This window comes from Rhinolophus hipposideros, assembly GCF_964194185.1.
Source record: "Rhinolophus hipposideros genome assembly, chromosome: 3".
Taxonomy (NCBI): Eukaryota; Metazoa; Chordata; class Mammalia; order Chiroptera; family Rhinolophidae; genus Rhinolophus; species Rhinolophus hipposideros.
This window is the reverse complement of record NC_138049.1, coordinates 47,433,291-47,458,117: the sequence shown is the minus strand read 5'-3', so window position 1 is coordinate 47,458,117 and position 24,827 is coordinate 47,433,291. Positions and strand designations below refer to the sequence as shown.

General features: G+C 33.1%; 1 protein-coding gene across 6 annotated transcripts in view; it reads left to right on the top strand.

Moving 5' to 3' along the window:
- The window catches only part of AFG1L (AFG1 like ATPase), a 182,773-nt gene that overhangs the window by 78,475 nt on the left and 79,471 nt on the right, over nucleotides 1-24,827 (top strand). For all 6 annotated transcript variants that reach the window (XR_013993152.1, XR_013993153.1, XR_013993154.1 and 3 more), the window contains one exon: nucleotides 6,342-6,400. Coding sequence is in view for 3 of the 6 variants with exons in the window: in XM_081045262.1 (XP_080901388.1) it covers nucleotides 6,342-6,400 (59 nt within the window). In the remaining 3 variants the exon portion in view is untranslated. The remainder of the gene's footprint in view (nucleotides 1-6,341; nucleotides 6,401-24,827) is intronic.

The window sequence follows — 24,827 nt, the reverse complement described above, 5'->3', positions numbered from 1 at the left end:
ACTGAAAAATACAAAGTATTGCTGGGAGAAACTAAGAAGATCTAAATAAATGGAATAATATATTTCTTGTATTGAAGCGTTCCGTATTGTAAAAAGGTTACTTCTTTGCAAATTGAATTTTTAGATTCAGTGCAATCACAGTCATAACCCCAGCATGCTTTTTTTGGGGGGGGACAGAAATTGACAAGTTGATTCTAAACTTTATATGGAAATGAAAAGTACCTTGAATGAGCAAAACAATCTTTAAAAAGGATGACAAATTTGAAGACAAACAATGGCTGATTTTAATTCTTACTATAAAGCTACAATGATTAAGATATATGGTACTGGCATAAGGATAGAACAGTTAATCAATGGAGACTAATGATTTGGTGGTAGGCAAAGGTTTCTTAGACAAGTCACAGAAAGAAATAAAAATTGATAAATAAAATAAAAATTGATAAATTAAAATTAAATAATAAATAAAAATTGATAAATTAGACTTTAACAAAATTAAAAACTTCTGCTGCTCCAAAAGCACCTTAATAAGATGAATAGGCAAGCCATAGACTGGGAGAAAAGATTTGTAAATCATATATTTGACAAAGGGTGGTATCCAGAATATATAAAGAAATCCAAAAAGTCAATAATGGAAAGACAAACAATCCAGTAACAACTGGGCCCAATTTTGAAAAGGCACTTCTTTTGGCTAGTAGGTACCTGCAAATATGCTCGTCTTCAATAGTTATCAGGTAAATGCAAATTAAAAGCACAATGAAACATCATGCTATATACCCACCACAAAAACTAAAATTAAAGACTTGCAAAACCAAATACTTATGAGAATGTGAAGTAACTAGAACTCTCAGACACTGTGGATGGGATGTAAAGTGTAAGACATACTTTGGAAAAAAGTCTTGTACAAAATGGTTACAGCAGCTTTATTTGTAATAGCCAATAACTAGAAACAACTCAGATATTTATCAACTGAAAGATGGATAAACAAACTGGCATATTCTATAAAATTGAATACTGTTCACCATCAAAAGTAATGGGCATGTAACAGCATGGATGAATTTCAGAAACATTAGGCTGAGTTAAAGAAGCCATACACACAAGAATATGTACTCTATAATTTTATTTTTATGAGGTTTTAGAAAAGGTTTTATGGTTTGCTTTAGGGATTATAGGATATATCTTTAACTGACCACAGATTACCTTCAAGTGACATACCACTTAAAGTATAGTGTAAGAACCTTAGGCCAGTATAGACCCATTTCTCTCCTTGCAGTCTTTGTGCTATTGTTTTTATACATTTTACTTCTAAATATGTTATAAATCCCACAATATATTATTATTATTAATTTTGTTTTAAATAGTTATATTTTCAAGAGGTTTCGATAATAATTTTAAAAGTCTTATGTTCACCCACTTTTCTGGTCCTGTTGCTGCCTTTGTAAAGCTGCCTTTGAACCCCAACCCCGATCAAAATGACTAGCTTCTTGCTCTGTGTATTATGCTTGTACTGTGTTTTTTGTTCTTTTTTACTTACTCTCATAGGTATGGTCTGGTTGTGTCTGTCAGCTGTGATAAGCCCAACAGGTTGCAATACAGTTCTGGAAAAGTCTACAATTTTTAACATTATTAAAATAAGACCTTGACTTTATCCTAGTATACCAATTACTGGCTGGGAATTCCCCAAATTATTTTAAAAACTGAGTGTTAGTTTATCTGGAAAATGTAGTTAGAAAATTTACTTTGTAGGGTTTTAATGATTTGTGTACAGTGCTCAGCATATTACCTGGATCTTAGTAGACATTCTGTAAATCTTAATTCCTCCTTTTATTTGTCTTTTGTCTTTATCACTCATTTCAGTGTAGACACATAGTAGGAATTTATGAATGTATGTTGAATTGAATATAAAATTATAGTATACCATGAAATGGGTAACATTTAATTAACTATATTATCTACACATTTAGTAAAATACTGTTTGAACTCCAATTAATTTTTTAAAAATAATTAACTGTTGCTGCTTAAATTCTATAAAGGTACCATTTTCTTTTAATCTATACCTTCTATAAAAGAAGAATCTCCTGGAAGGATAAATCACATTGGTTTCATAAAGCTATATAATTATTTTATCTTCATTTATAAGAAAGCTCCTTTTAATTACCTGTCTTGAAAGTTTTCCTTACTCTAAACCAATATGTATTTATATAAATAAATGTTATTCACCCTCTGTTGCTTTTGACACTTGGATTTTTAAAGAAAAGATCTGCATATCCATGTGCATTTCCAAAGTATTTCTGTAGTTCCTTGTAATTACTTTAAAAATCCTCTTTGCATGTATTTCATCTTGTAAGTATTATTATAGTTATTCACTGTGGAGAATGTAGAGGTCCTTACACCAGTCTCAAAAAAATGAATGTCCCATAATTCCAGTATTCTATCTTATATATCAAGTGCTCATTTAGTTCTGTTCAGATAATTAAAAAATTGTAGGCAAGAACTTATGTTGAATTTTTGGATAGTATTTAGTAAATAATGACAAACGTTGATATAAATGTATTATAAAATCTTTACATCTAAGAAAAATAATATTAAGCAACCAGTATTAAAATTTTTTGGTAGCTAAATCACATTTCAGGAGATGGATCTATTGCATTGATAATTAGCATATTATTTGAATTGCAAAAGAAACTCTTCAATTTAACGAGTACTGTCGTTTTTCACTTAAGTGTCTTATAAAGACTTAAAGGTTTTCAAGACAAATGAATTCTGTTTAGAATTTTGTTTAGAAAATACTTTTCAGAGCATAAAGTTTGAACTATATATACTTATAAAGGCTGTTGTTTTTTAGGCTCACCCTTTAAAAAGTTAAATCTTGAACACTTAAAGGCATTGTTATTCTACTTTAACTTTGCTGATGAGTGGAAATCTTTTAATCAAGAATATTACAAGTGGGCCTTTACATCTCTCTTTGCCATTAACCTACGAAAATGAACATGCTTGTTAAGTTACATCTCAGAGCCTTATATGCCCATTAAAGAGATATTATTCCATGAGTCTAAACCATTGTCCATTGTCACTCCAATAAATTTTAAGTAAAAAATGTACATTATAGTCTTTAAAAAATTATTGGGGAAGAATACACAACTTTAGTGAATATCAAAGAACACAATGTGACAATGGACAATAGTTTAGACTCATGGAATAATATCTCTTTAATGGGCATATAAGGCTCTGAGATGTAACTTAACAAGCATGTTCCTTTTCATAGGTTAATGGCAAAGAGAGATGTAAAGGCCCACTTGTAATATTCTTGATTAAAAGATTTCCAAACTTTCCTCATCCCTTTTTTTGTCTTTCCCTGCAATCCCTGCCCACGTCCCCCTTTTATAGGCAGCCGCTGATTTGCTTTCTGTTACTATAGATTGGTTGGCTTTTTTTCTAGTTTTGTATAAATGGAATCACACAGTATGCTCATTTCTTTCTTTCATTTTTTTTTTTGGTTTGACCTTTTTCACTGCATAATTATTTTGAGATTTATCTTAACACAGGTAAACTTTCATTTGTGTAATATCTTAATTTTAATTCTATAACATTGTGTTCTTTGATATTCACTAATGTTGTATATTCTTCCCCAATAATTTTTTTAAGACTGTAATATTCATTTTTTACTTAAAATTTATTGGAGTGACAATGGTCAACAAAACTACATAGGTTTTAAGTATACAATTCTATAATACATTATCTATGTATCGCATTATGTGTCAGTGAACCCAATACATTTTAAAAGAACTTGTTGAGTCATAATTGACATACAATTTAAAGGATACAGTTTAAACAATATTGAAGCATACCGGCGGCTGGTTTGCTCAGTGGATGGAGCGTGGTGCTCAGAATAACAAGGTCGCCAGTTCAAGTCCAACATGGGCCAGTGAGCTGTGCCCTCCAGGATTAGATTGGCAACAACGACTTGGCTTGGAGCTGAGCTTCGTCCCCTACAACTAGATTGAAAAAAACAACAACTTGACATCCTGGAAAAACACATTGTTCCCCAATATTCCCCAATAATTAAAAAACATAAAGTAAATATTGAAGCATATATATATCTATATCTTTAAAATCACCACCACAAACAATATAATGAACATTTCCATTGCACCCAAACTTTCCTCATCCCTTTTTTTGTCTTTCCCTGCCATCCCTGCCCCACATCCCCCTTTTATAGGCAGCTGCTAATTTGCTTTCTGTTACTATAGATTGGTTGGCTTTTTTCTAGTTTTGTATAAGTGAAATCACACAGTATGCTCATTTCTTTCTTTTTTGTTTTGACCTTTTTTACTGCATAATTATTTTGAGATTCATCTATTTTTTTATGTGTGTGAATAGTTTACCCTTTTTATTTCTGAGTAGTATTTCATTGTAATATGCCAATTTATCCATTCACCTGTTGGATTTTTGGATTGCTTGCAGTTTTTGGCTATTATAAACAAAGTTGCAGTTCTTAGCTGTCATGAATAGTTATTATGAATAAAGGACAGGGTATTTTATGTTATTTTTTTTATTAGTATCAGGTGTACAAAACAATGTGATAGACATTTATACCCCTCACAAAGTGATACACCCCGCCACAATCTACAACCCCTCTGATATTATATATAGCTGTTAAAATTCAATTGACTCTATTCCCTATGCTGTACTTCGCATCCTGTGACTATTTATATAGTATATATATTTAATTATAGTTGACATTCAATATTATTCAGCTTCAGCTTCAGGTGTACAGCATAGTGGTCAGACATTTACACAGCCCATGAAGTTGTCTCCCTAATAAGACAAGTGCCCATCTGACCTCCTATAAAATCTTTACAACTTTATTGATTATGTTACCCAAACTGTATTTCACATCCCCGTGACTATATTGTGATTACTAATTTGTCCTTTCTAATCCTTTTACCTTCTCCCCCATCCCCACCCCCGTCCATGGCTGGTCAACTCTTATAAGGTATCAACATTTTTTCTTCCACAGAAACTTGGTAATTATGGAAGACTATGAAAATACCTAACTTGAAACTCTACATTTCCCCTATTTTAATCATTCAAGGTATTGATTATAGGAAAGAAAACATTTAATTTTGAATTTTGAAATACGTACAGCCTGGTCAGCTTTATTATCTTTTATAATATACCTAAATAAAAAATTTAAATAACAAAGCCTCTAGTGCTTAATTAGCCAAAGAGCTTATGCAAATACTTTCTTCACTATAATGATGTTATGATGAATATTTTTCTAAAGAGAATAAATGTTTCCTAATGACCATATTTTATTTTTGTAAGTAAATGTGGAGGTTGATTCTTTCTTAGTTATCAAATTTTCTCTAAACAAAGAAATATAGACAGAGTCCCATAATACAATACTTTAAGAAAAATTGAGACACATAAGCTAATTTGTATTTTTTATTATTTAGAAAACTTTATACTTGTTCTCATTTTTATAAATACTTTATTTTAAAAATCTCATTACTGTATAGAGTTGATTTTTAAACGGAATGTTTTATATGTAATAAAACTTCAACCTCTTGAGAGAATATTTGAAGTCTCCATTTTTAAAGAAAAATATACAAAACTTAAAATTTGTTGCCCCTTTCCACCTGTTTTCTCTTGATAATATATGTGTACCTGTGTATGAACATATACTGTGACACATATGTATGTATAAAACACTATTTTAAGGCAATAAATACTACCTGTTTATGATATATAATTGTATTACATTTGTGGCCTATTAAGAATGGAGTTTTGATTTTGAGACAATTTCTTTTAAAGCAAATTGGTTTTAATGTCATTTACCTTAATGCCAAATATATAATTTTGATACAAATACATGAACAGTTGTATTGATGTGTTTTCTTAAAAGGCTAATCTCATTACACACTTTTAATTGTGTACTGAGAACTGTATCATATGTTAAGAAAAAGAGAATATGACTTCTTTCCCAGAATTCTATATATTCAAATATTAAATGCTTTTAAATATATCATTTTCTTATGTTGGGTTATTATTTAGGATCATTTGTGGTATCTTCCAAATTTTTTTAATTGCTTTTTATTGTATTTTAAAGCTAATTTGATTGAATGCCTTTTGATCTTCTTTCTCTGATTGTTGATGTTTTCTCTTATTAAGAAGATAATAAATTTTGTGTAGTAACAGAATAGAATTAATCCTGGTTATTTTTCTCCTATTTTGCTCCTTTATCTTTTTTATCAGTAGAAAGCTTTATTTGTCACATTAAAATATAAGCTAATATTATGATTTAGGTTAAATAAAAAGCTAATAACAATTTTTTCTTTCAGATCTTTATAAAAATGGACTACAAAGAGCTAACTTTGTACCATTCATAGCTGTCCTGAAGGTAAGAAAGATGACTTTGTTTTCACTGACTAATATATTGATTGATAATCAGGGCTTCTATAAGATTGCCATGGTATAAGATGGCATTCCAGCAGAATTCATTTTGATATTTCAATTGTAATAGCCAAAGACACTAAAGGAGAAAATAATCTTTTTTTATATAGTGTTCATTAATGTGTTCACAGGAAAAATTATAAAATACAGTCTAAATTATTGCCCAACTGAAACATTTGATAGCTTGCATTTTATAAATTTTAATTGGTAGTTTGCTCATAAATATTATAGCAGAATGTTTAAACTTATACATTGATTTCTGAAAAATTGTTTAATGTTCCCTGTTTCTATCAGGTTAATGGCCATTAACATGTTTCCCCAGCTATTAAAGTTGCTATTCTAGAGTATCATTATTACAAAAATATTCTAATATATTTAAATGTGATTGCCATCAAGTTATCATGAAATTATGTCAAGTTGAGGCACATAAATATTTTAAATATTTGTGTGTATCATCACTGCATAGAGTTTAAAATAGTCTTCATTACAATATGATTAAGAATAAAATAGCCTTCCTCCTCACTGTTATTTCAAGTAATTTTTTACATGATTATTCAATAATTCCACACTTTACCACTATTTATTGAGAAGCTACTATGTGTAGAGTGCTACATTGGGCATAATGGATGAAATAATCATGAAATAGACTATGTTTTTTTGCTTGCAATTCACTTAACTAGTTGGGCATACACTATGCAGAAAAATACCTATAACAGAAAACAAAATGTGTTAAAGTACTGAAAAGAAGCATAATTATGTGCCAAAATATAATTCCCATAATTCTTAGGTATATAATTTTTCCGAGTCCATAATAACATATCTGAAGAAAATACAAAGTTATATTTTTAAAAATCCTCAAAACCTCAAAAATTCTTACCAAGTAGGAGAAGTTAAAGATATTTTACCTTCAAATATTCTAATGGAATATGGACAATCTTTTTGAAATATACTTTAGTTGCAATTGTTGTTGTTGTGAAACTTTATTACCTGTCCTATACTTAGGAGAATTCAAACATCTGTTTCCTTGACCAATTTTAGGTTCCCAGAGGATTTTCATTTCTTTGAGATATTTATAGATGTAGGGAAAATTACATTTTGAAAATTATGCTGTTAGTAATTTTTTCCCTCTTTATATTCATGTTTTGCATTTGGGGAGAAGGTAGATTTGCAGTGTTTTGTCCGTGCCAGGAATCCAAAGTAAAATGGTGTACATAGATACTCAAATATAAACAGCAAAACTAAGAAAAATAAGTGATAAAAATAGTATCTTCACGTAGCAAAAAATACACAAAATATAAAGAGAGAAGGTTCACAGAATGAAACAAGTTAAAAGTTTCTCAGAGAACTTAGTAGCTGTGCTGTGTTTTAATCCCAAACCTTCTTTTTAGGCCAGTAATTTGTTAAACTTCAATGTGTAATAGGCAACTAAATTGACCAGATTGAATTTAATTTTTTTCCCTTTTTTCACCCTTAATTTTTTTTTTTTTGAGGAAGGAAAACCAAATTGATGAATAATACAAATTTGGAATCAAACAAGGTTGAGATAAGTAATACACAGTTTGAACTTAAACATGAACTGAAATTCCCAGCAAATTAAATACCAGATTGGATGAGAAAAGATCTAAAATGTCTCATGTATTGCAAATACTTTTAAAAAATTAATTCCAGGTGTACAAAACAGCATAATTATTAGACCCCTCACAAAGTGATAACCCCCAATCTACTACCCCTCTGACACTGTAGATAGCTATTATAATACCACTGATTATATTCCTTATGCTGTGTTTCTGTATTTCACATCCGGTGACTGTGTGTGTGTGTGTGTGTGTGTGTATTTAAATTATAGTTGACATTCAATACTAGTTTATATTAGTTTCAGGTGTATAGCACAGAGGCTAGGCATCCATATAACTTAGAAAGTGATCTCCCTGTCAAGTCCAGCACCCATCTAACACCACACACAGTTTTAAATATTTTTGACTATATCCCCATCCTGCACTTCACATCCCCGTGACTATTCTGTAACTACCAATTTGTGCTTCCTAATCCCTTCACCTTTCTCACTTATTCCCCCCAACCCTCTCCCATCTAGCAACCATCAGTGTGTTCTTTGTCTATGAGTCTATTTCTGATGTGTTTGTTCATTTATTCTGTTATTTGTTTATTTGTTTGTTTATTTATGTATTTGTTTATATTAGTTTCAGTTGTACAATGTAATAGACATTTACACCCCTCACAAAGTGATAACCCGCCCAGTCTACTACACCTCTAACATTGAATATAGCTGTTACAATACCATTGACTATATTCCCCATGCTGTACTTTACATCCCGTGACTATATACATATATATATATATATATATATATATATATATATATGTTTAATTTTAGTTGACATTGAATATTATTCTACTTCATCCTCAAGTGTATATTTTAGTGGTCAGACATCCACACAATCCATGAAGTGATCCCCCTGATAAGTCCAGTACCCTTCTGGTATCCAACATAATCTTTACAACATTATTGATTATATTCCCCATATTGTATTTCATATCCTCATGACTATATTGTGACTACTAATTTGTATTTTCTAATCCCTTCACCTTCTCCCCCATCCCTACCCTTCTACCATCTAGAAACCATCAGTTTTTTTCTCTGTATCTCTGAGTCTATTTCTTTTTTGTTTGCTCATTTTTTTTGTTCTTTAGATTCTCGCATGAAAGTGAGATCATATGGTATTTGTCTTTCTCAGTTTGACTTAACTTGTTTCACTTAGCATCATATTCTCTAGGTCCATCCATGTTGTTGCAAATGGTAAGATTTCATTCTTTTTTATGCTCGAGTAAAACTCCATTGTATAAATGTACCACAGTTTCTTTATCCAATCGTCTATCGATGGGCATTTCAGTTGTTTCCATATCTTAGCTATTGTGAATAATGCTGCAATAAACCAAGGGGTGCATATTTTTTTTGAATTAATGTTTTGGATTTCTTTGCATAAATACCCAGAAGTGGAATTGCTGGATCATAAGGTAGATCCATTTTCAATTTTTTTAAAGAACCTCCAAACTGTTTTCCATAGTGGCTGCACCAATCTACAATACCACCAACAGTGCCCAAGGGTTCTCTATTCTCTACATCCTCACCAACACTTGTTGTTTATTGATTTATTGATGATAGCCATTCTGATAGGAGTGAGGTGGTATCTCATTGTAGTTTATGTTTGCATTTCTCTAATGACTAGTGACATGGAGCATCTTTTCATTTGTCTGTTGGCCATCTGTATGTCCTCTTTAGAGAAATGTCTCTTCATGTCTTCTGCCAATTTTTTAATTGGGTTGTGTTTTTTTTTTGGTGCTGAGTTGTATGAGTTTTTTAAAAATAAATTTTGCATATTAACCTCTTATCAGATGTATCACTGGCAAATATCTTCTATTCAGTAGGATGTCTTTTTGTTTTATTGATGGTTTCCTTTGCTGTAAAAAATTTTTTAGTTTGATATAGTCTGATGTTTATGTTTTTTTTTTTGCTTCCCTTGCCTGAGGCTATATATCAGTAAAAATAGTACTAAAGGTAATGTCTGCGAATTTACCTCCTATGTTTTCTTCTAGGAGTTTTATGATTCTGGGTTTTACATTTAAGTCTTTAATCCATTTTGAATTTATTTTTGTATGTGGCATAAGAAGGTGGTCCAGTTTCATTTTTTTGCATGTGTGTCTACTTTTCTCAGCACCATTTATTAAATAGACTGTCTTTACCCCAATGTAAATTCTTGCTTCCATTGCCATCGATTAAATGACCATAGAGGCATGGATTTATTTGGGGGCTCTCTATTCTGTTCCATTGACCTATGTGTCTTTTTTTATGCTAATACTATGCTGTTTTGATTACAATAGCCTTGTAGTATGATTTGATGTCAAGTAGCGTGATACCTCCAATTTTGTTCTTATTTCTCAAGATTGCCGTGGCTATTTGGGGTCTTTTATGGTTCCATATAAATTTTATGATTATTTGTTCCGGTTCTGTGAAAAATCTCATTGGTAATTTGATAGGGATTGCATTGAATCTATATATTGCCTTAGGTAGTATGGAAATTTTAACTATATTCTTCCTATCCATGAGCATGGTATATATTTCCATTTATTTGTATCTTCTTTTAATTTCTGTCCTCAGTGTCTTATAATTTTCCGAATACAGTTTTTCTACTCCCTTGGTTAAATTTATTCCTAACTATTTTATTGTTTTTGAAGCAAATGCAAATGGGATTATTTCCTTGATTTCTTCTTTTGATAGTTTGTTATTTGTATATACAAATGCAGCTGATTTCTGAATATTAATTTTGTATCCTGCTACTTTACTACATTCATTTATCAGTTCTAATAGTTTTTCAGTGGATTCTTTGGGGTTCTCTTTATATACCATGTTTCCTCCAAAATAAGACCTAGCCAGACCAACAGCTCTAATGCATCTTTTGGAGCAAAAATTAATATAAGACCTGGTATTATATTATGTTGTATAAAACTGGGTCTTATAGTAAAATAAGACCAAGTCTTATATTAATTTTTGCTCCAAAAGATGCATTGGAGCTGATGGTCCAGCAAGGTCTTATTTTCAGGGAAACACGGTAGTATCATGTCATCTGCAAATAATGTCAATTTTATTTCCTTCCTTTCGATTTGGATGCCTTTTATTTCTTTTTCTTGTCTGATTGCTGTAGCTAGAACTTCCAGTACTATGTTGAATGAAAGTGGGCATTCTTGTCTTGTTCCTGATCTTCAGGGGAATGCTTTTAGCTTTTCCCCATTGAGGATGATGTTTATTCTGTTCTTTAGGTTCCACATATAAGTGAGATCATGTGATATTTGTCTTTTTCTGTCTGACTTATTTCACTTAGCATAATACCCTCTAGGTTCATCTATGTTGTTGCAAATGGTAAGATTTCATTCTTTTTATGGCAGAGTAATATTCCATTGTATAAATGTACCACAATTTCTATTAAAACACTTTTCACATGTAACAAAATGTCAGCCTGTTGGAGTGTACACTAGACTGGTTTTCCTGGAGTTGTTTGGGTGGGCATATGAAGTTTCTCTTGTAAAGAAAGGTTGTAACATATTAATTTAAATGACATTTTGCCTTGTCACATATACCAGAGTTACTCTTCTATTTTGGCCCATTTGAGAAAAACATATAGCAGAAGTCAGTCTTAAAACAAATAATCTTTTTTTTAATAAAAGGAGATTATAAACAAGATAGAAATTAATTTTGGGAAAACACAATGCAAAATCCATTTTTCCCTATATGTTCTCCATAAACCAAGTGATAACAAGTTTGTAATTCACTACAAGAACTTGTGATTTGTTGCTTGTAGTATTGAAAAATAACGAAAACTTATATAGGCTATTAACAAACAGCATTTTCAGTCTGACCTGTTTCGCTTAGCATTATAATCTCAAGATCCATCCATGTTGTCACAAATGGTTCTATTTCATCTTTTCTTACCACTGAATAGTATTCCATTGTGTATATATACCACAACTTCTTTATCCATTCATCTATTGAAGGACATTTTGATTGTTTCCATGTCTTGGCCACCGTACATAAAGCTGCAATGAATATGGGAGCACTCTTGTCTTTATGTATAAATGTTTTCAGGTTTTTTGGGTAGATACCCAGGAGAGGGATTGCTGGGTCATATGGTAATTCTATTTGTAATTTTTTGAGGAACCTCCACACTGCCTTCCATAGTGGCTGCTCCAGTCTGCATTCCCACAACAGTGTATAAGGGTTCCTTTTTCTCCACAGCCTCTCCAACACTTGTTACTGTTTGTCTTGTTGATGATAGCCATTCTGACTGGGGTGAGGTGATATCTCATTGTGGTTTTTATTTGCATTTCTCTGATGATTAGTGATGTTGAGCATTTTTCCATATGTCTATTTGCTATTTGGGGTCTTTTGTGGTTCCAAACAACTCTGATGATTTTTTGTTCTGTTTCTTTAAAAAATGCCATTGGGATTTTGATGGGGATTGCATTAAATCTGTATATTGCTTTGGGTAATACGGCCATTTTAACTATGTTGATTTTTCCAATCCATGAGCCCGGAATATCTTTCCATTTCTTTGTGTCTTTCTCAATTTCTTTTAAAAATGTTATAGTTTTCATCATATAGATCCTTCACATCCTTGGTTTAGTTTATTCCTAGGTATTTTATTCTTTTTGCTGCAATTGCAAAAGGAATCTTTTTTTGTATTTCTTTTTCTGAGATTTCATTGTTAGTGTATAGGAATGTAATGGATTTTTGTACGTTGATTTTGTAGCCAGCAACTTTACTGTATTCGTTGATTATTTCTAATAGCATTTTGGTGGAGTCTTTAGAGTTTTCTGTATATAACATCATGTCATCTGCAAAGAGTGATAATTTAACTTCTTCATTCCCAATTTGGATGCCTTTTATTTCTTTCTCTTGCCTGATTGCTATGGCAAGGACTTCCAACACTATGTTGAAAAGCAGAGGTGATAAGGGGACAGCCCTGTCATGTTCCTGAACATAGAGCAAAGGGCTTCAGTTTTTCACCATTAATTATGAGATTAGCTGAGGGCTTGTCATATGTGGCCTTTATTATGTTAAGGTATTTTCCTTCTATACCTATTTTTTAAGTGTTTTAATCATAAATGGATGTTGCATCTTGTCAAATGCTTTTTCTGCGTCAATTGATATAATCATATGATTTTTGTCCTTTATTTCGTTTATGTGATGTATCACATTGATGGATTGGCAGATGTTGAACCTTCCTTGTGCCCTGGGGATGAACCCCATTTGGTCGTGGTGAATAATCTTTTTAATGCATTGTTGTAGTCGATTTGCTAGAATTTTGTTTAGGATTTTTGCATCTGTATTCATCAGAGATATAGGTCTGTAGTTTTCTTTTTTTGTGTTGTCCTTACCAGGTTTTGGTATCAGGGTAATGTTGGCCTCATAAATTGAGTTAGGGAGTACTGACTCTTCTTCAATTTTTTGGAAGAGTTTGAGCAGGATTGGTATTAGATCCTCTTTGAAGGTTTGGTAGAATTCACTAGTGAAGCCATCTGGTCCAGGACTTTTGCTTTTGGGAAGGTTTTGGATGACTGATTCAATTTCGTTACTGGTGATCGGTCTGTTTAGATTTTCCAGTTCTTCATGGTTCAGCCTTGGAAGGCTATATGTTTCTAAGAACTTGTCCATTTCTTCTAGGTTATTGAATTTGGTGGCATATAGTCCTTCATAGTATTCTTGGATGATCCTTTATATTTCTGTTGTGTCCGTGATAACTTCCCCTTTTTCATTTCTGATTTTGTTAATTAGTGTCTTCTCTCTTCTTATCTTAGTGAGTCTAGCAAAGGGTTTGTCAATTTTGTTAATCTTTTCAAAGAACCAGCTCTTTGTCACATTAATTTTTTCTGTTGTCTTTTTGTTCTCTATTTCATTTAGTTCTGCTCTGATTTTTGTTATCTCCTTTCTTCTGCTGACCTTGGGTTTCGCTTGTTCTTCTTTTTCTAGTCCTTTAAGGTGTAACATGAGGTCCTTTATTTGGGATTTTTCTTGTTTCTTGAGATAGGCCTGTAATGATATTATAAATTTCCCTCTTAAAGCTGCTTTCGCGGCATCCCAAAAATTTTGGTAGGATGTATTTTCATTGTCATTTGTTTCTATGTATCTTTTGATCTCTCCTCTAATTTCTTCTTTGACCTGGTCGTTCTCTAAAAGTATGTTGTTTAATCTCCATGTATTTGTGTGTTTTCCTGCTTTGCTTTTTAAGTTGATATCTAATTTCAAAGCCTTGTGATCAGAGAATATGCTTGTCAATTTTCTTAAATTTGCTGAGGCTTGTTTTATGTCCCAATATATGGTCTATCCTTGAGAATGTTCCATGTACACTGGAAAAAAATGTGGTCCGATGTTTTAGGATGAAGTGCTCTATAAATGTCAATTATGTCCATTTCATCTAACGTGTCATTTAGGGGTGTTATTTCGTTATTTATTTTCTGTTTGTATGCTCTATCCATATTTGTCAATGATGTATTTAGGTCCCCTAGTATAATTGTGTTTTGGTCAATTTCTCCCTTTAGTCCTGTTAGTAGTTGCTTGGTTTATTTCAGTGCTCCCTGATTGAAGGCATAAGTATTGATGACTGTTATGTCTTCTTGTTGTATAGTCCCCTTTACCATTATGAAATGTCCATCTTTGTCTCTTGGTACGTTTTTCACCCTGAAGTCTGTTTCATCTGATATCATTATGACTACACCTGATTTTCTCTGGGTACCATTTGCTTGGAGTGTCAATTTCCACCCTTTCACTTTGAGTCTATGCTTGTTCTTGTAGCTGAGATGTGTCTGTTGGAGACAGCATATGCTTGGGTTTAGTTTTTTGATCCAATCTGCTAGTCTGTGCCTTTTTATTGGTGAGTTCAGTCCATTTACATTTAGGTTGATTATTGATATGTGAGGATTTCCTATCATTCTATCTTTAGTTTTCTGGGAAGACTGTGTCTTCATTGTTTCTTTGCCTTTTGTTGTTGTCTATTATTTCTGTGTGGTGGTATTCTATGATTTTTCCCTCTGTTTCTTCTTTTATTACAGTATATGTTTCAGTTCTGGATTTTTTTTTTTGAGCGATTACTATTAAATTTATGTAAAAGAAAGTTTGATATTTGGAGTATTCCATCTTCTTCAGCATGCTGACTTTCTCCATTCCCATATTCCGGTTCAGGCCTTTACTTTCCCCCTTTTTATGTTTTGGTTGCCACAAATTGTCCCTGTTGATGGTGATTGAATAGCCTCCTTTAATATTTCTTGTAGAGCAGGTCATGTATTAGAAAATTTCCTCAGCTTCTGTATGTCTGGAAAGGTCTTTATTCCTCCTTCGTATCTAAAGGATATCTTAGCTGGGTATACTATTCTTGGCTCATAATTTCTCTTTCAGTAATTTGAATATTTGGTTCGACTTCCTCCCTCCTGGCTTGTAGAGTTTCTGCTGAAAAATCTGATGATAATCTAATGGGCTTTCCTTTGTAGGTTACCATCTTCCCTGGCTACCTTGAGGATTCTTTCTTTGATTTTAGACAGCTTCAATACAGTGTGCCTTGGAGAAGGCCTGTTGGGGTTGAGGTAATTAGGTCTTCTATTTGCTTCTTGGATTCAAGGATCCAGTTCTTTCCACAAGTTTGGGAAGTTCTCCTCAACTATTTGTTTGAATATTCTCTCTGTTCCCTTCTCTCTTTCTTCTTCTTCTGATGTGCCCATTATTCTTATATTCTTATATATTCTTTCTGATGGAGTCAGAAAGTTCTTGTAGAATTCTTTCATTTCTTGTAAGTCTCAAGTCTCTTTCTTCTTCCATCCATATCATTTCTAGGTTTCTATCTTCAATGTGACTGATTCTTTCCTCCATCTAGTCAACTCTACTACCTAAGCTGGCTATTTCATTCTTCATTTCTTCTACTGAGTTCTTAATCTCCAGAAATTCCATTTCGTTCTTTTTAAAATTTCAATTTCTTTGGTAAAATGTTCATGTTGTTCTTTGATTGTGTTTCTGAATTCATTAAACTGCCTGTCTGTGTTTTCTTGCATCTTGTTGAGTTTTTTCAGAACTGCAATCTTGAATTCTCTGTCATTTAAGTCACACATTTCCATGTCTTTAAGGTCATTTTCTGGAGACATTTCACTTTCTTTCTGAGCTGTCTTGTTGCCTTGGTTATTCTCGGCCATTACTGATTTATTATTTCTCTTCCTAGACATCTACAGGAGTGGTTTCTGGAACAGGTTGGCAGGAAGAGGTCTTCTTTTGTTTTCCAATATGTATTTGTAGAATGTTGTATTTTCTCTCCGACTTCAGCCTTTTTCCTCTTTCACACTGTAGTGTTATGTTTTCTCTGCACTATTCTAACTTCTCACACAGTGGGGGGATTCCCTTGAAGGGTGGGCTTCTCCTCTGTTAATAGTTCACCCCATGTGTTTCAGCAGTTCTGTTTACTCCTGCAGGGATCCACCCGCATAGGTGGGGCCAGGGGCGGGGTGAGTTGTGAGAGGCAGCCAGAGCAATGGCAGCAACCACCACCACTACCACAGTTAGTCCTTCTTCCACCTCTCCCTCCCCTTTGCCGGAATTAGTTGTGCTGCGAGTCTGTGTCTGTGGACCACAGTTCTCAGAACTGCAAATATTCTGTTATTTTGGTCTGACACTGCTACTGTTCCACTTCTAGCATGGGGCAGGTGAGGGTGGGGTGAGGTCTGGGAGGGTAGAGAGGGGACAGCTAGTCTCAGTGCCTACGGCTTCCATTCTCTGCTCGGCAGTGAGGGCTTAAACCACCGTTTTCAGCCTTCTTTCCTCAGTCTTTTCTCCGAGGTCTGTGCCGTGAGCATTGGATTCAGCCTTGTTATATGCTGCCCCCTCAGCCCTGTGGGCCGTAAGCGGAGCCCTAGCAGTCCAAGTTCTTTCCTCTCCCACAGCTGCTGTAGTTCCGGGATGCAGTGAGCTCGGAGCACTGAGCTAGGTCTGCATCCTGCACCCGCGCGGCTCCGTCTCTGTACTTCTCCCTTCAGTCCTGCCCCGCTCGCAGAATTCGCCCACCTTTAGGTGAATTCATTAGTGAGACTCTTCGTCTTGCCTGTCTGCTGTGCAGGGAGTCCTTTGTGGAGTTACAGTTGTTCAATTTGTTGTAAATTCCAGGGGAGATTTCAAGAGGCTCACCTCACACCGCCATTTTTATGCCGTCACTCCCTGATATGTTTCTAATTTTCTGCGATTTATTTTTTTATTTCATTTTAATCTTCTTTCCTAAATGCATCAAGGTTATTTATTTATTTTTCTGTAAATAGCTGCATCCATGAAGTTTTGATATTTAGTATTTTTCCTATCAAGTTGAAAACATTTTCTAATTTCGATTATGATTTCTTTTTTAACCCTGAATTATCTATAGTATTTTTCTTAATTTCCAAACATGTCAGTTTTGTAGTTATGCTTTTGTTACTGTTTTCTTAGCAGATGCTTAATTGCGTTGTGGTCAGGGAATGCATTCTATGTGACTTAAGTTTTTTCAAATTTGTTGAAACTTGCCGTGTGGACAATTTTGGTAAATATTCTCTGTGTTCTTGAAAATAATGATTACTCACTAGTTTTTGTGTGATATATATGTATAACACAACACATCCATTAAATAAGGCTTGCTAATTAAATCCTGTTCAAATCTTTACTCTTGTATATTTTTCCCATAAGTTATTGAGACTTATGGGAAACAGCTCTCACTCAGATTGTGAATTTGTCTATTATCTTTATAATTCTGTCGTTAACCTTAAGTATTTGGAGGCTGTGTTGTAAATCACGTACATATTTAAAATTATTAAATATTGCTTGTGAATGAAACTTTTTAAAATAATTTATCATTATTAAGTAGTACTGTTCCTTTGTTTCAAGTATAGTCCTAATTGCCTGGTGAAACATTTTTATCATGTGTGCTTTCAAATTTGTATCAGATAATTCTAACATCTCTTGTCATCTTGATGTTGGTTTCTGTTGATTATCTTTTTACATTCAGTTTGAGGTCTTCCTGGTTTTAGGTATGAGTGATTTTCAACTGAAACTTGGACATGTTCATAATTTATCATGAGACTTTGGATCTTATTTTTAATGAATATTTTATTATGGTAAAATATACATAGCATAAAATTTATCGTTTTAACTGTTTAAGTGTACAGTTCATTGGCATTAAGCACATTCACATTGTTGTGCAACCATCATCATCACCCATCTCCAGAACTTTTTTATCTTTTCAGACTGAAAGTCTGTATCCATTAAGTAATCACTCCACATTTTTCCTCCTCCCCCAAATCCTATGAATTTGTCATTTCTAGGTACCTCATAGAATATTTGTCTTCTTGTATCTGGCTTATTTCACTTCACATATGTCTTCAAGATTCATCCACGATGCAGCAAGTGTCAGAATTCCATTCTTTTTAAAGGCTGAATAATATTCTATGTTTATACAATTTTGTTTACCCATTCATCTGTTGATGGACATTTTGATTGTTTCCACTTTTTGGCTATTGTGAGTAATGCTGCTGTGGACATTTGTGTACAAATGTCTGTTTTAGTCCCTGCTCTCAGTTCTTTTGTGTATATATTCAGATATGGAATTACTGGATCATATGGTAATTCTATTTTTAATTTTTTTGAGGAACTACCATTCTTTTTTCCACAGCAGCTGTACCATTTTATATTCCCGTCAGTTTCTCTATATCCTCTTCAAGACTTGTTATTTTTTTTGTGTCTTTTTTAAAGAAATAGCCATCCTAATGGGTGTGAAATGGTATCTCGTAGTTTTGATTTGCATTTCTCAAATGATTAGTGATGTTGAACATCTTTTCATGTGCTTATTGGACATTTGTGTATCTTCTTTTTAGATCTTATTTAAACTGTCTCTGTTAACTGGCTATTTATGACATTGCTCTGGCAGGAGAAGCAGAGGCACTGTCTTATTACTGCTAAATGTAGGTAGAAGTCCAGGTTCCCCATCAGTCTCCACTCACATCTGAGTACATGGGTTCCCAACTCCACAGACGTTGTGGGGATGGGAGAGAAACTCATTTTTCGCTGGTAGGGATGAAAATTTCATCTCCCTAACCGGCCTTCCTTGACATTATTCTGGCAGGAGTGTTGGGGTGCCTCATTACAGCCCTGTGAGAGTATAATTCTACATTCACCTCAGCCTTTGCTGGAATGGGTGGAGGTGGTGGCACAGTTTTTTTCTGTGGTGTTTGCTGCAGTAGAGCAGTTATTGTTTAAAAGTGTTCTCTGTTATGCTGCCATTTTCCTGGTCCTTTGGCTAAAAAGAGCAGGCTTTTGTTGGAGCCTCATTTCTGTGTTTATTGGCATTTCTGGGTTTCTGTCTTCTTCATGTCCAAGTCTGGGATATATGCATCAAAAAGAAAACCAGACAACTCACCATTCTGTTGTTTCTCAAGTATTGAGGTCCCTAGCTGCCCTTCCTTCCTTCTTTCTATCTTTCCTTCTTTCTTCCTTCCTTCTTTCCTTCCTTCTTTCCTTCCTTCCTTCCTTCCTTCCTTCCTTCCTTCCTTCCTTCCTTCCTTCCTTCCTTCCTTCCTTCCTTCCACTTTTCAGTGTCTTCTTATGTTGTTTGTAGTATCTAATTTCCAGGATTTTAAATAATACATGGCAGTAGGAATAGGAAAAAGCATATATGCTCCATCTTCCCAGAAGCAGAAGTCAGTTTATTAAAAGTACTTGTCTGCTAATTCCATCCTCTCTGTCATTTCTGCTTTTATTTCTATGGTCTGATGTTTTTCCTGGTTGTGGGTCCTATTTTCCTGCTTCTCTTTTTAAGTTTAGTAATTTGTAACTGGATGCTGGACATTGTGGTTATTACATTGAGTCCCTGTTACTTCCTTTAAGGCTGTTGAATTTCATTTCAGCAAATGGTTAAATTTCTTACTGATCAGCTTGATCCTTTTGAGGCAATTTTTAAAGCTTTGTTAGGGTGTCTAGAGTAGCCTTTACTCTAAGAATATTTTAGCCCATCTTCTAGATGTGACCCTTCTAGGCTCTCTACTGAATCCCCCTATTGTCCATTGAAGTCTCTCTACTCTGACTATTCAGAATGCTTGTATCTCCCAGCTTTGTATGGGTTGTCTTTGTCCATTCTTGTGTAGTTTCACCCTATGCATGTGCTATTTAATGTCCAGCCAAAGATTATAGACATTCTCTATGCAGATATCTAGAACTCTCTTTCTGTATAACTTCCTCCTGTACTGAACTCTACCATGCAAATTCCAACTTCCTCAGCTCCCCAAAACTCTGGTCATTGTCTCCTCAACTGATTTAGACTGCTGTACTGCAGTCTAGAAAGTGCCTTAGGCAGAAAGCCTGGGAAAATGTAATGCTTGCTTGCCTGATTTAGTTTCCATATCTTGGGGATTGCTATCCTTTTCTACTTACTGTGTTATGTCTGATAGCAAATGTTTTATATGTTTTGTCCAGTGCTTTAGTGCTTTAAGAAGCACAGGAAGAGGGAAAAATGAGTTCCAACTACTCTGCCTTGGCCAAAAGCATTAGTCTCTTTTTTAGTTTTTAAATGTAAAGAAGAAGAAGGCAGGAATTTTTTTAAATTGTAATTCAGGAACTCAGGGCCATATTTTTCCTTAGATACAAAAATATAAATAGGATAACTATTTAAAAAATGAGTGATGGACACATCTTTCTCTCCTATGTTTAGAGGAATCGCTAATTAAATGATGGTACAGTTAGTTACATGGGAGGATATAAATTCCCCCCCATCTTATTTGGAATGATATTTTCAAATCACTTTTGATAATGTAGTATAATGCTCACAGATAATGTGAGTGAAAAAAACTAAGATGCAAGAGTATAATTTTTTTTTTCAATGCAAGAGTATAATATTTATTACTCTCTCAACTATGGAAGGAGTAGACATGCTTGGAAAAATACTGGAAATAAGTATCCCAAATGTAAATAGAACTTATTTCTGAATAATAAGATTGTAGATGATTTAAACTTTCTCTTTTAGACTTTTCTAAGATTTCTGGAATGATCTTGTATTATTTTTATAATCAAACCCATTTTTCAGCAGGTAAAATTTTAGCCCACCCTTCTTAGGAAATTATTAAACCTGGATAGGATTACCCATATTCAAAGTTTAGAAATCAGCACACAGCAAAATGGGTTGAAGATGGGTCCTACGTAGAGAAGCTATTATGAAATGAAATGGAATGGCAGACACAGGAAGGAAGAAGCTGGAGCAGACAGGAGAGGTAGACACGAACAAATAAGTAGAAGCACATGAAGAATATACTTTGGAAGAAAAACTGCCTCAGGAAAGGGGAGACTTTTTCAGATAAAACTTTTCTGTATTTTAAAAGAACTTAAAGAAGTTGTGGTACTAATGAAATAAGAGATTAGAGATAAAATTACTATAAGATTAGATGAAAAGTGAGCTGGCAGAGCTAAGAAAACAAACTGAGGGTGGACCCGTTAAAAAAGTGAAAAGCCTCTTAGAGAAAGCAAGTTAAAGAATCAACACTGCTGAAAATAAAATCAGTGATAAAGAGACCAGACCTATGAAAAACATGACATGAAATGAATAGACAGAGATAAAAACTATTACAGAGAAGATGCGGATACGGAAACCAGACAACAGAGTTCAAACATTCACATAATTTGTATTTCTAAAAAAAAGAGAACATAAAAATAAAATAGTAGAATAATACATTTTTCTGGTATCTAACTGAACTTCAAATATAAACAAAGAATCCTACAATTACATAGAAAAAAAATTCAATGAGAAAAAAATAAAGCTGGACTGAGACATGTACACCACAGATAGAGGAGAAGAAAGGAGGGATGGAGAGGGGAGGATAAGGTAGTTTTACTATATTAAAATTAAAAAAGAAAGATGTGTCTTCTGAGCTATGCTGTCATGAAACTCTAAGCCAGCAGATTATATTTTTGGATATATGTTAATTTAAGAGCTATAGTCCTCATGAAGCTTCCTGAACAACTAATGTTTTTTACCACCAGACAAAATTAATAATTTAAAAGTGAGATATTATAGTAAGAAAACATTGGTGGTGATTATTGATTCTGATTAAATATTGTTTTATTCTGGTCTGTAAGTCAGACAATAAAATTTTTATTGTACATGTGAACTTTTGTAATGAGTTAACTGCAGAATGCTCAAGACTATAGTGATGGAAATCATATGTCAGCCAAGACTTCATTAGTAGGTATTGGAGAAAGTGGCGTTTTAAGAGCTTGCTGGATAAACAGTGAACAGAAGGGAGGAAGTTTGGTGAACCAAAAAACAAAAAGGTGGTTTAGTGTCAATTTCAAATAATTCTGTAACTTGAGAAATATCAGCTTTGTTAGGATGAACTTCCTTAGGAATACCTTAAATTTTGTACATTTAAAAAGAATAACATGTCTTAAATGTATATTCATTGAATAATATACTGTTTCCCCGAAAATAAGACCTAGCCGGACAATCAGCTCTAATGGGTCTTTTGGAGCAAAAATTAATATAAGACCCGGCATAATATAATATAATTAATATAAAATATATATAATGTAATGTAATGTAATATAATATATAATTCTATAATTATTAATTTTTGCTCCAAAAGATGCATTAGAGCTGATTGTCCAGTTAGGACTCATCTTTGGGGAAACATCGTACATTGAACATAAGCTCATGGTAAACATTTTTAAAATTATTGTAGTTGAAAGAAAAAGAGGACCAATTGATAATTTTTTAGATTAATTTCAACTGGCTACTATTATTGGCGTTGTGGATAAATGGATTGCCTGGCAAGCATTGCTGTTCTCATCTGATCAAGTTCCAGCAATCCATGATATTTTGGACAGGTGTTTTATATTTTGGTAAAAGCCTATCTTTTCATTCTATCACTTACACTTACATAAACCATTTTGTTTCATTCATTCCATAATGAGTCCTGAAAGAGATAAATACTATTCACAATTTTTAGAGTTAAAAAAATTCTCCATGTGAATTTCATTGACTTCCTTTTTATGATTTTCTTATCAGTTTAACAGTATGGACAAATCTGAAATAATCGCCCCATGGGAAATATTCCTGCGCAATGCTGTGGTACTGTTTTTGCCACACAGTGAAAGATTCTGTTACCAGTAATGGAGCACTTTAACTCTCATTCACAATCACATTTTAGCAAGCTTTTCTTTTCCTTAAGTTTTCAAAATTTCTGTTTAAATTAGTTAGCTGATGAATAGATTCCTGAACTGATAACTATAAGCTTGTCAAAAATAACCAACAAGGCATTTTACAGTATAGTTTTCTCTTCGATGAATGTCAGATGATGAAATTGGAGAATAATAAGATGCTAATATTAAGTCTTATAAGTGAATTTTCTTTTTCTCGATACAGACTTGTCCATTTGGAAAGCATCATAATCTGATTTGGTATACCATCTGTGGGATTTAAATATGCAACATATAAAAATACTTTGTAATCTAAGGTTGTAACAGTTTTGTTAGTATTACTAATTTTATAATATTTGCGTAACGTTCAAGTAATGACTGTTTCTTCTACTTGGTTGTTAATGTTTCTCAACTGTTATGTATCCTTTATCTAAAACTTAAAAAAAAAATGAAGCTGTGTATTAGCCTTTGTGTTTTTGTTTTCTGAGGACTTTTTTCAAAGGAATCAACAATAACAGTGAACTCTTTGAGAATATTCCCATGGTGTGATCTCTAGTTATAAACTTTGAAAAATTGTTTATAACCCTTAGATAAAATGCTGCAGTGTTCAGCCTTTGTCCAGCTACCTGCGTTATGATTTATAGACTTGCTAATGTGTATTTGCCATTTTTTCCCTGAAACAATTTTCATTTTATTAGTGAAACTGATTCATCAGTTTGATCATTACAACTTTCAATACTAGAGCTTTCGCGGGGCTACATAACCAGAATCAGCCTTTGAGGCCAGTGTCAGCCTCACTGGCTTCATCTGTGCTTTCACCTGAGTCAGCCTGGCGGGGATTAACCCTTTGTTAATGTGATAATGTCTTTACTTACGAGTTAGCTTTTTAATACTTAAGCTTGAAAGAAACAAAAGACAGAACAAAAGTAATAGACTGAACTCCTGAATTGAAAAGAGTTGTGGGTTTCCCCCACAAACCACTAAAGTATTCATTTGAATTATAGTATTTAATATTTGAAGATATAAAAACGAGTATTTGACTTGCAAATCATTTCCATAATTAACAAGTTTCAGGCTAAATAAATTAAGGAAATCTACCCCAGATAGTTTCCTAAACTAACCCATTTTATGTATGTCTGAGAAAATATATTTAAGAAAATCGGCCATAGTCACAGGCATTAAACTTTATTTGTGATGGTGTTTTGTTCTGTTTCCTTGACATTATTAAATATCTAGAATGAAAATTGTTGTGATTTGGATTTAAAATTTAATTCTTGTCTTTCTTTATATCAGAATGTCCACCTTGTATCAGTCAGGGCCTTCCTAGGGAAAATAAATTTTGGGTGAATGCCTTTTAAAATAATATTTTCTGTAGTTGTCTTATATAAAATGAAGATAAAGATTTCCTATGAAATATATAAATTATATACCTGTATTTGTATAATTATACAATTACATATTTGTCACAAACTGGAATATAGCAAATTATTGCTTATATGTAAAATATGTACTGCTTAGGTCTTGAATTATTTTCTCTTAGAATAATAGTTATTTTTGGTTAAATTACCAGAAATCAATTCTCTGATAGCAAAAATGGTTTAAAGGAAGAGTATCTTAAATATGAATTAGT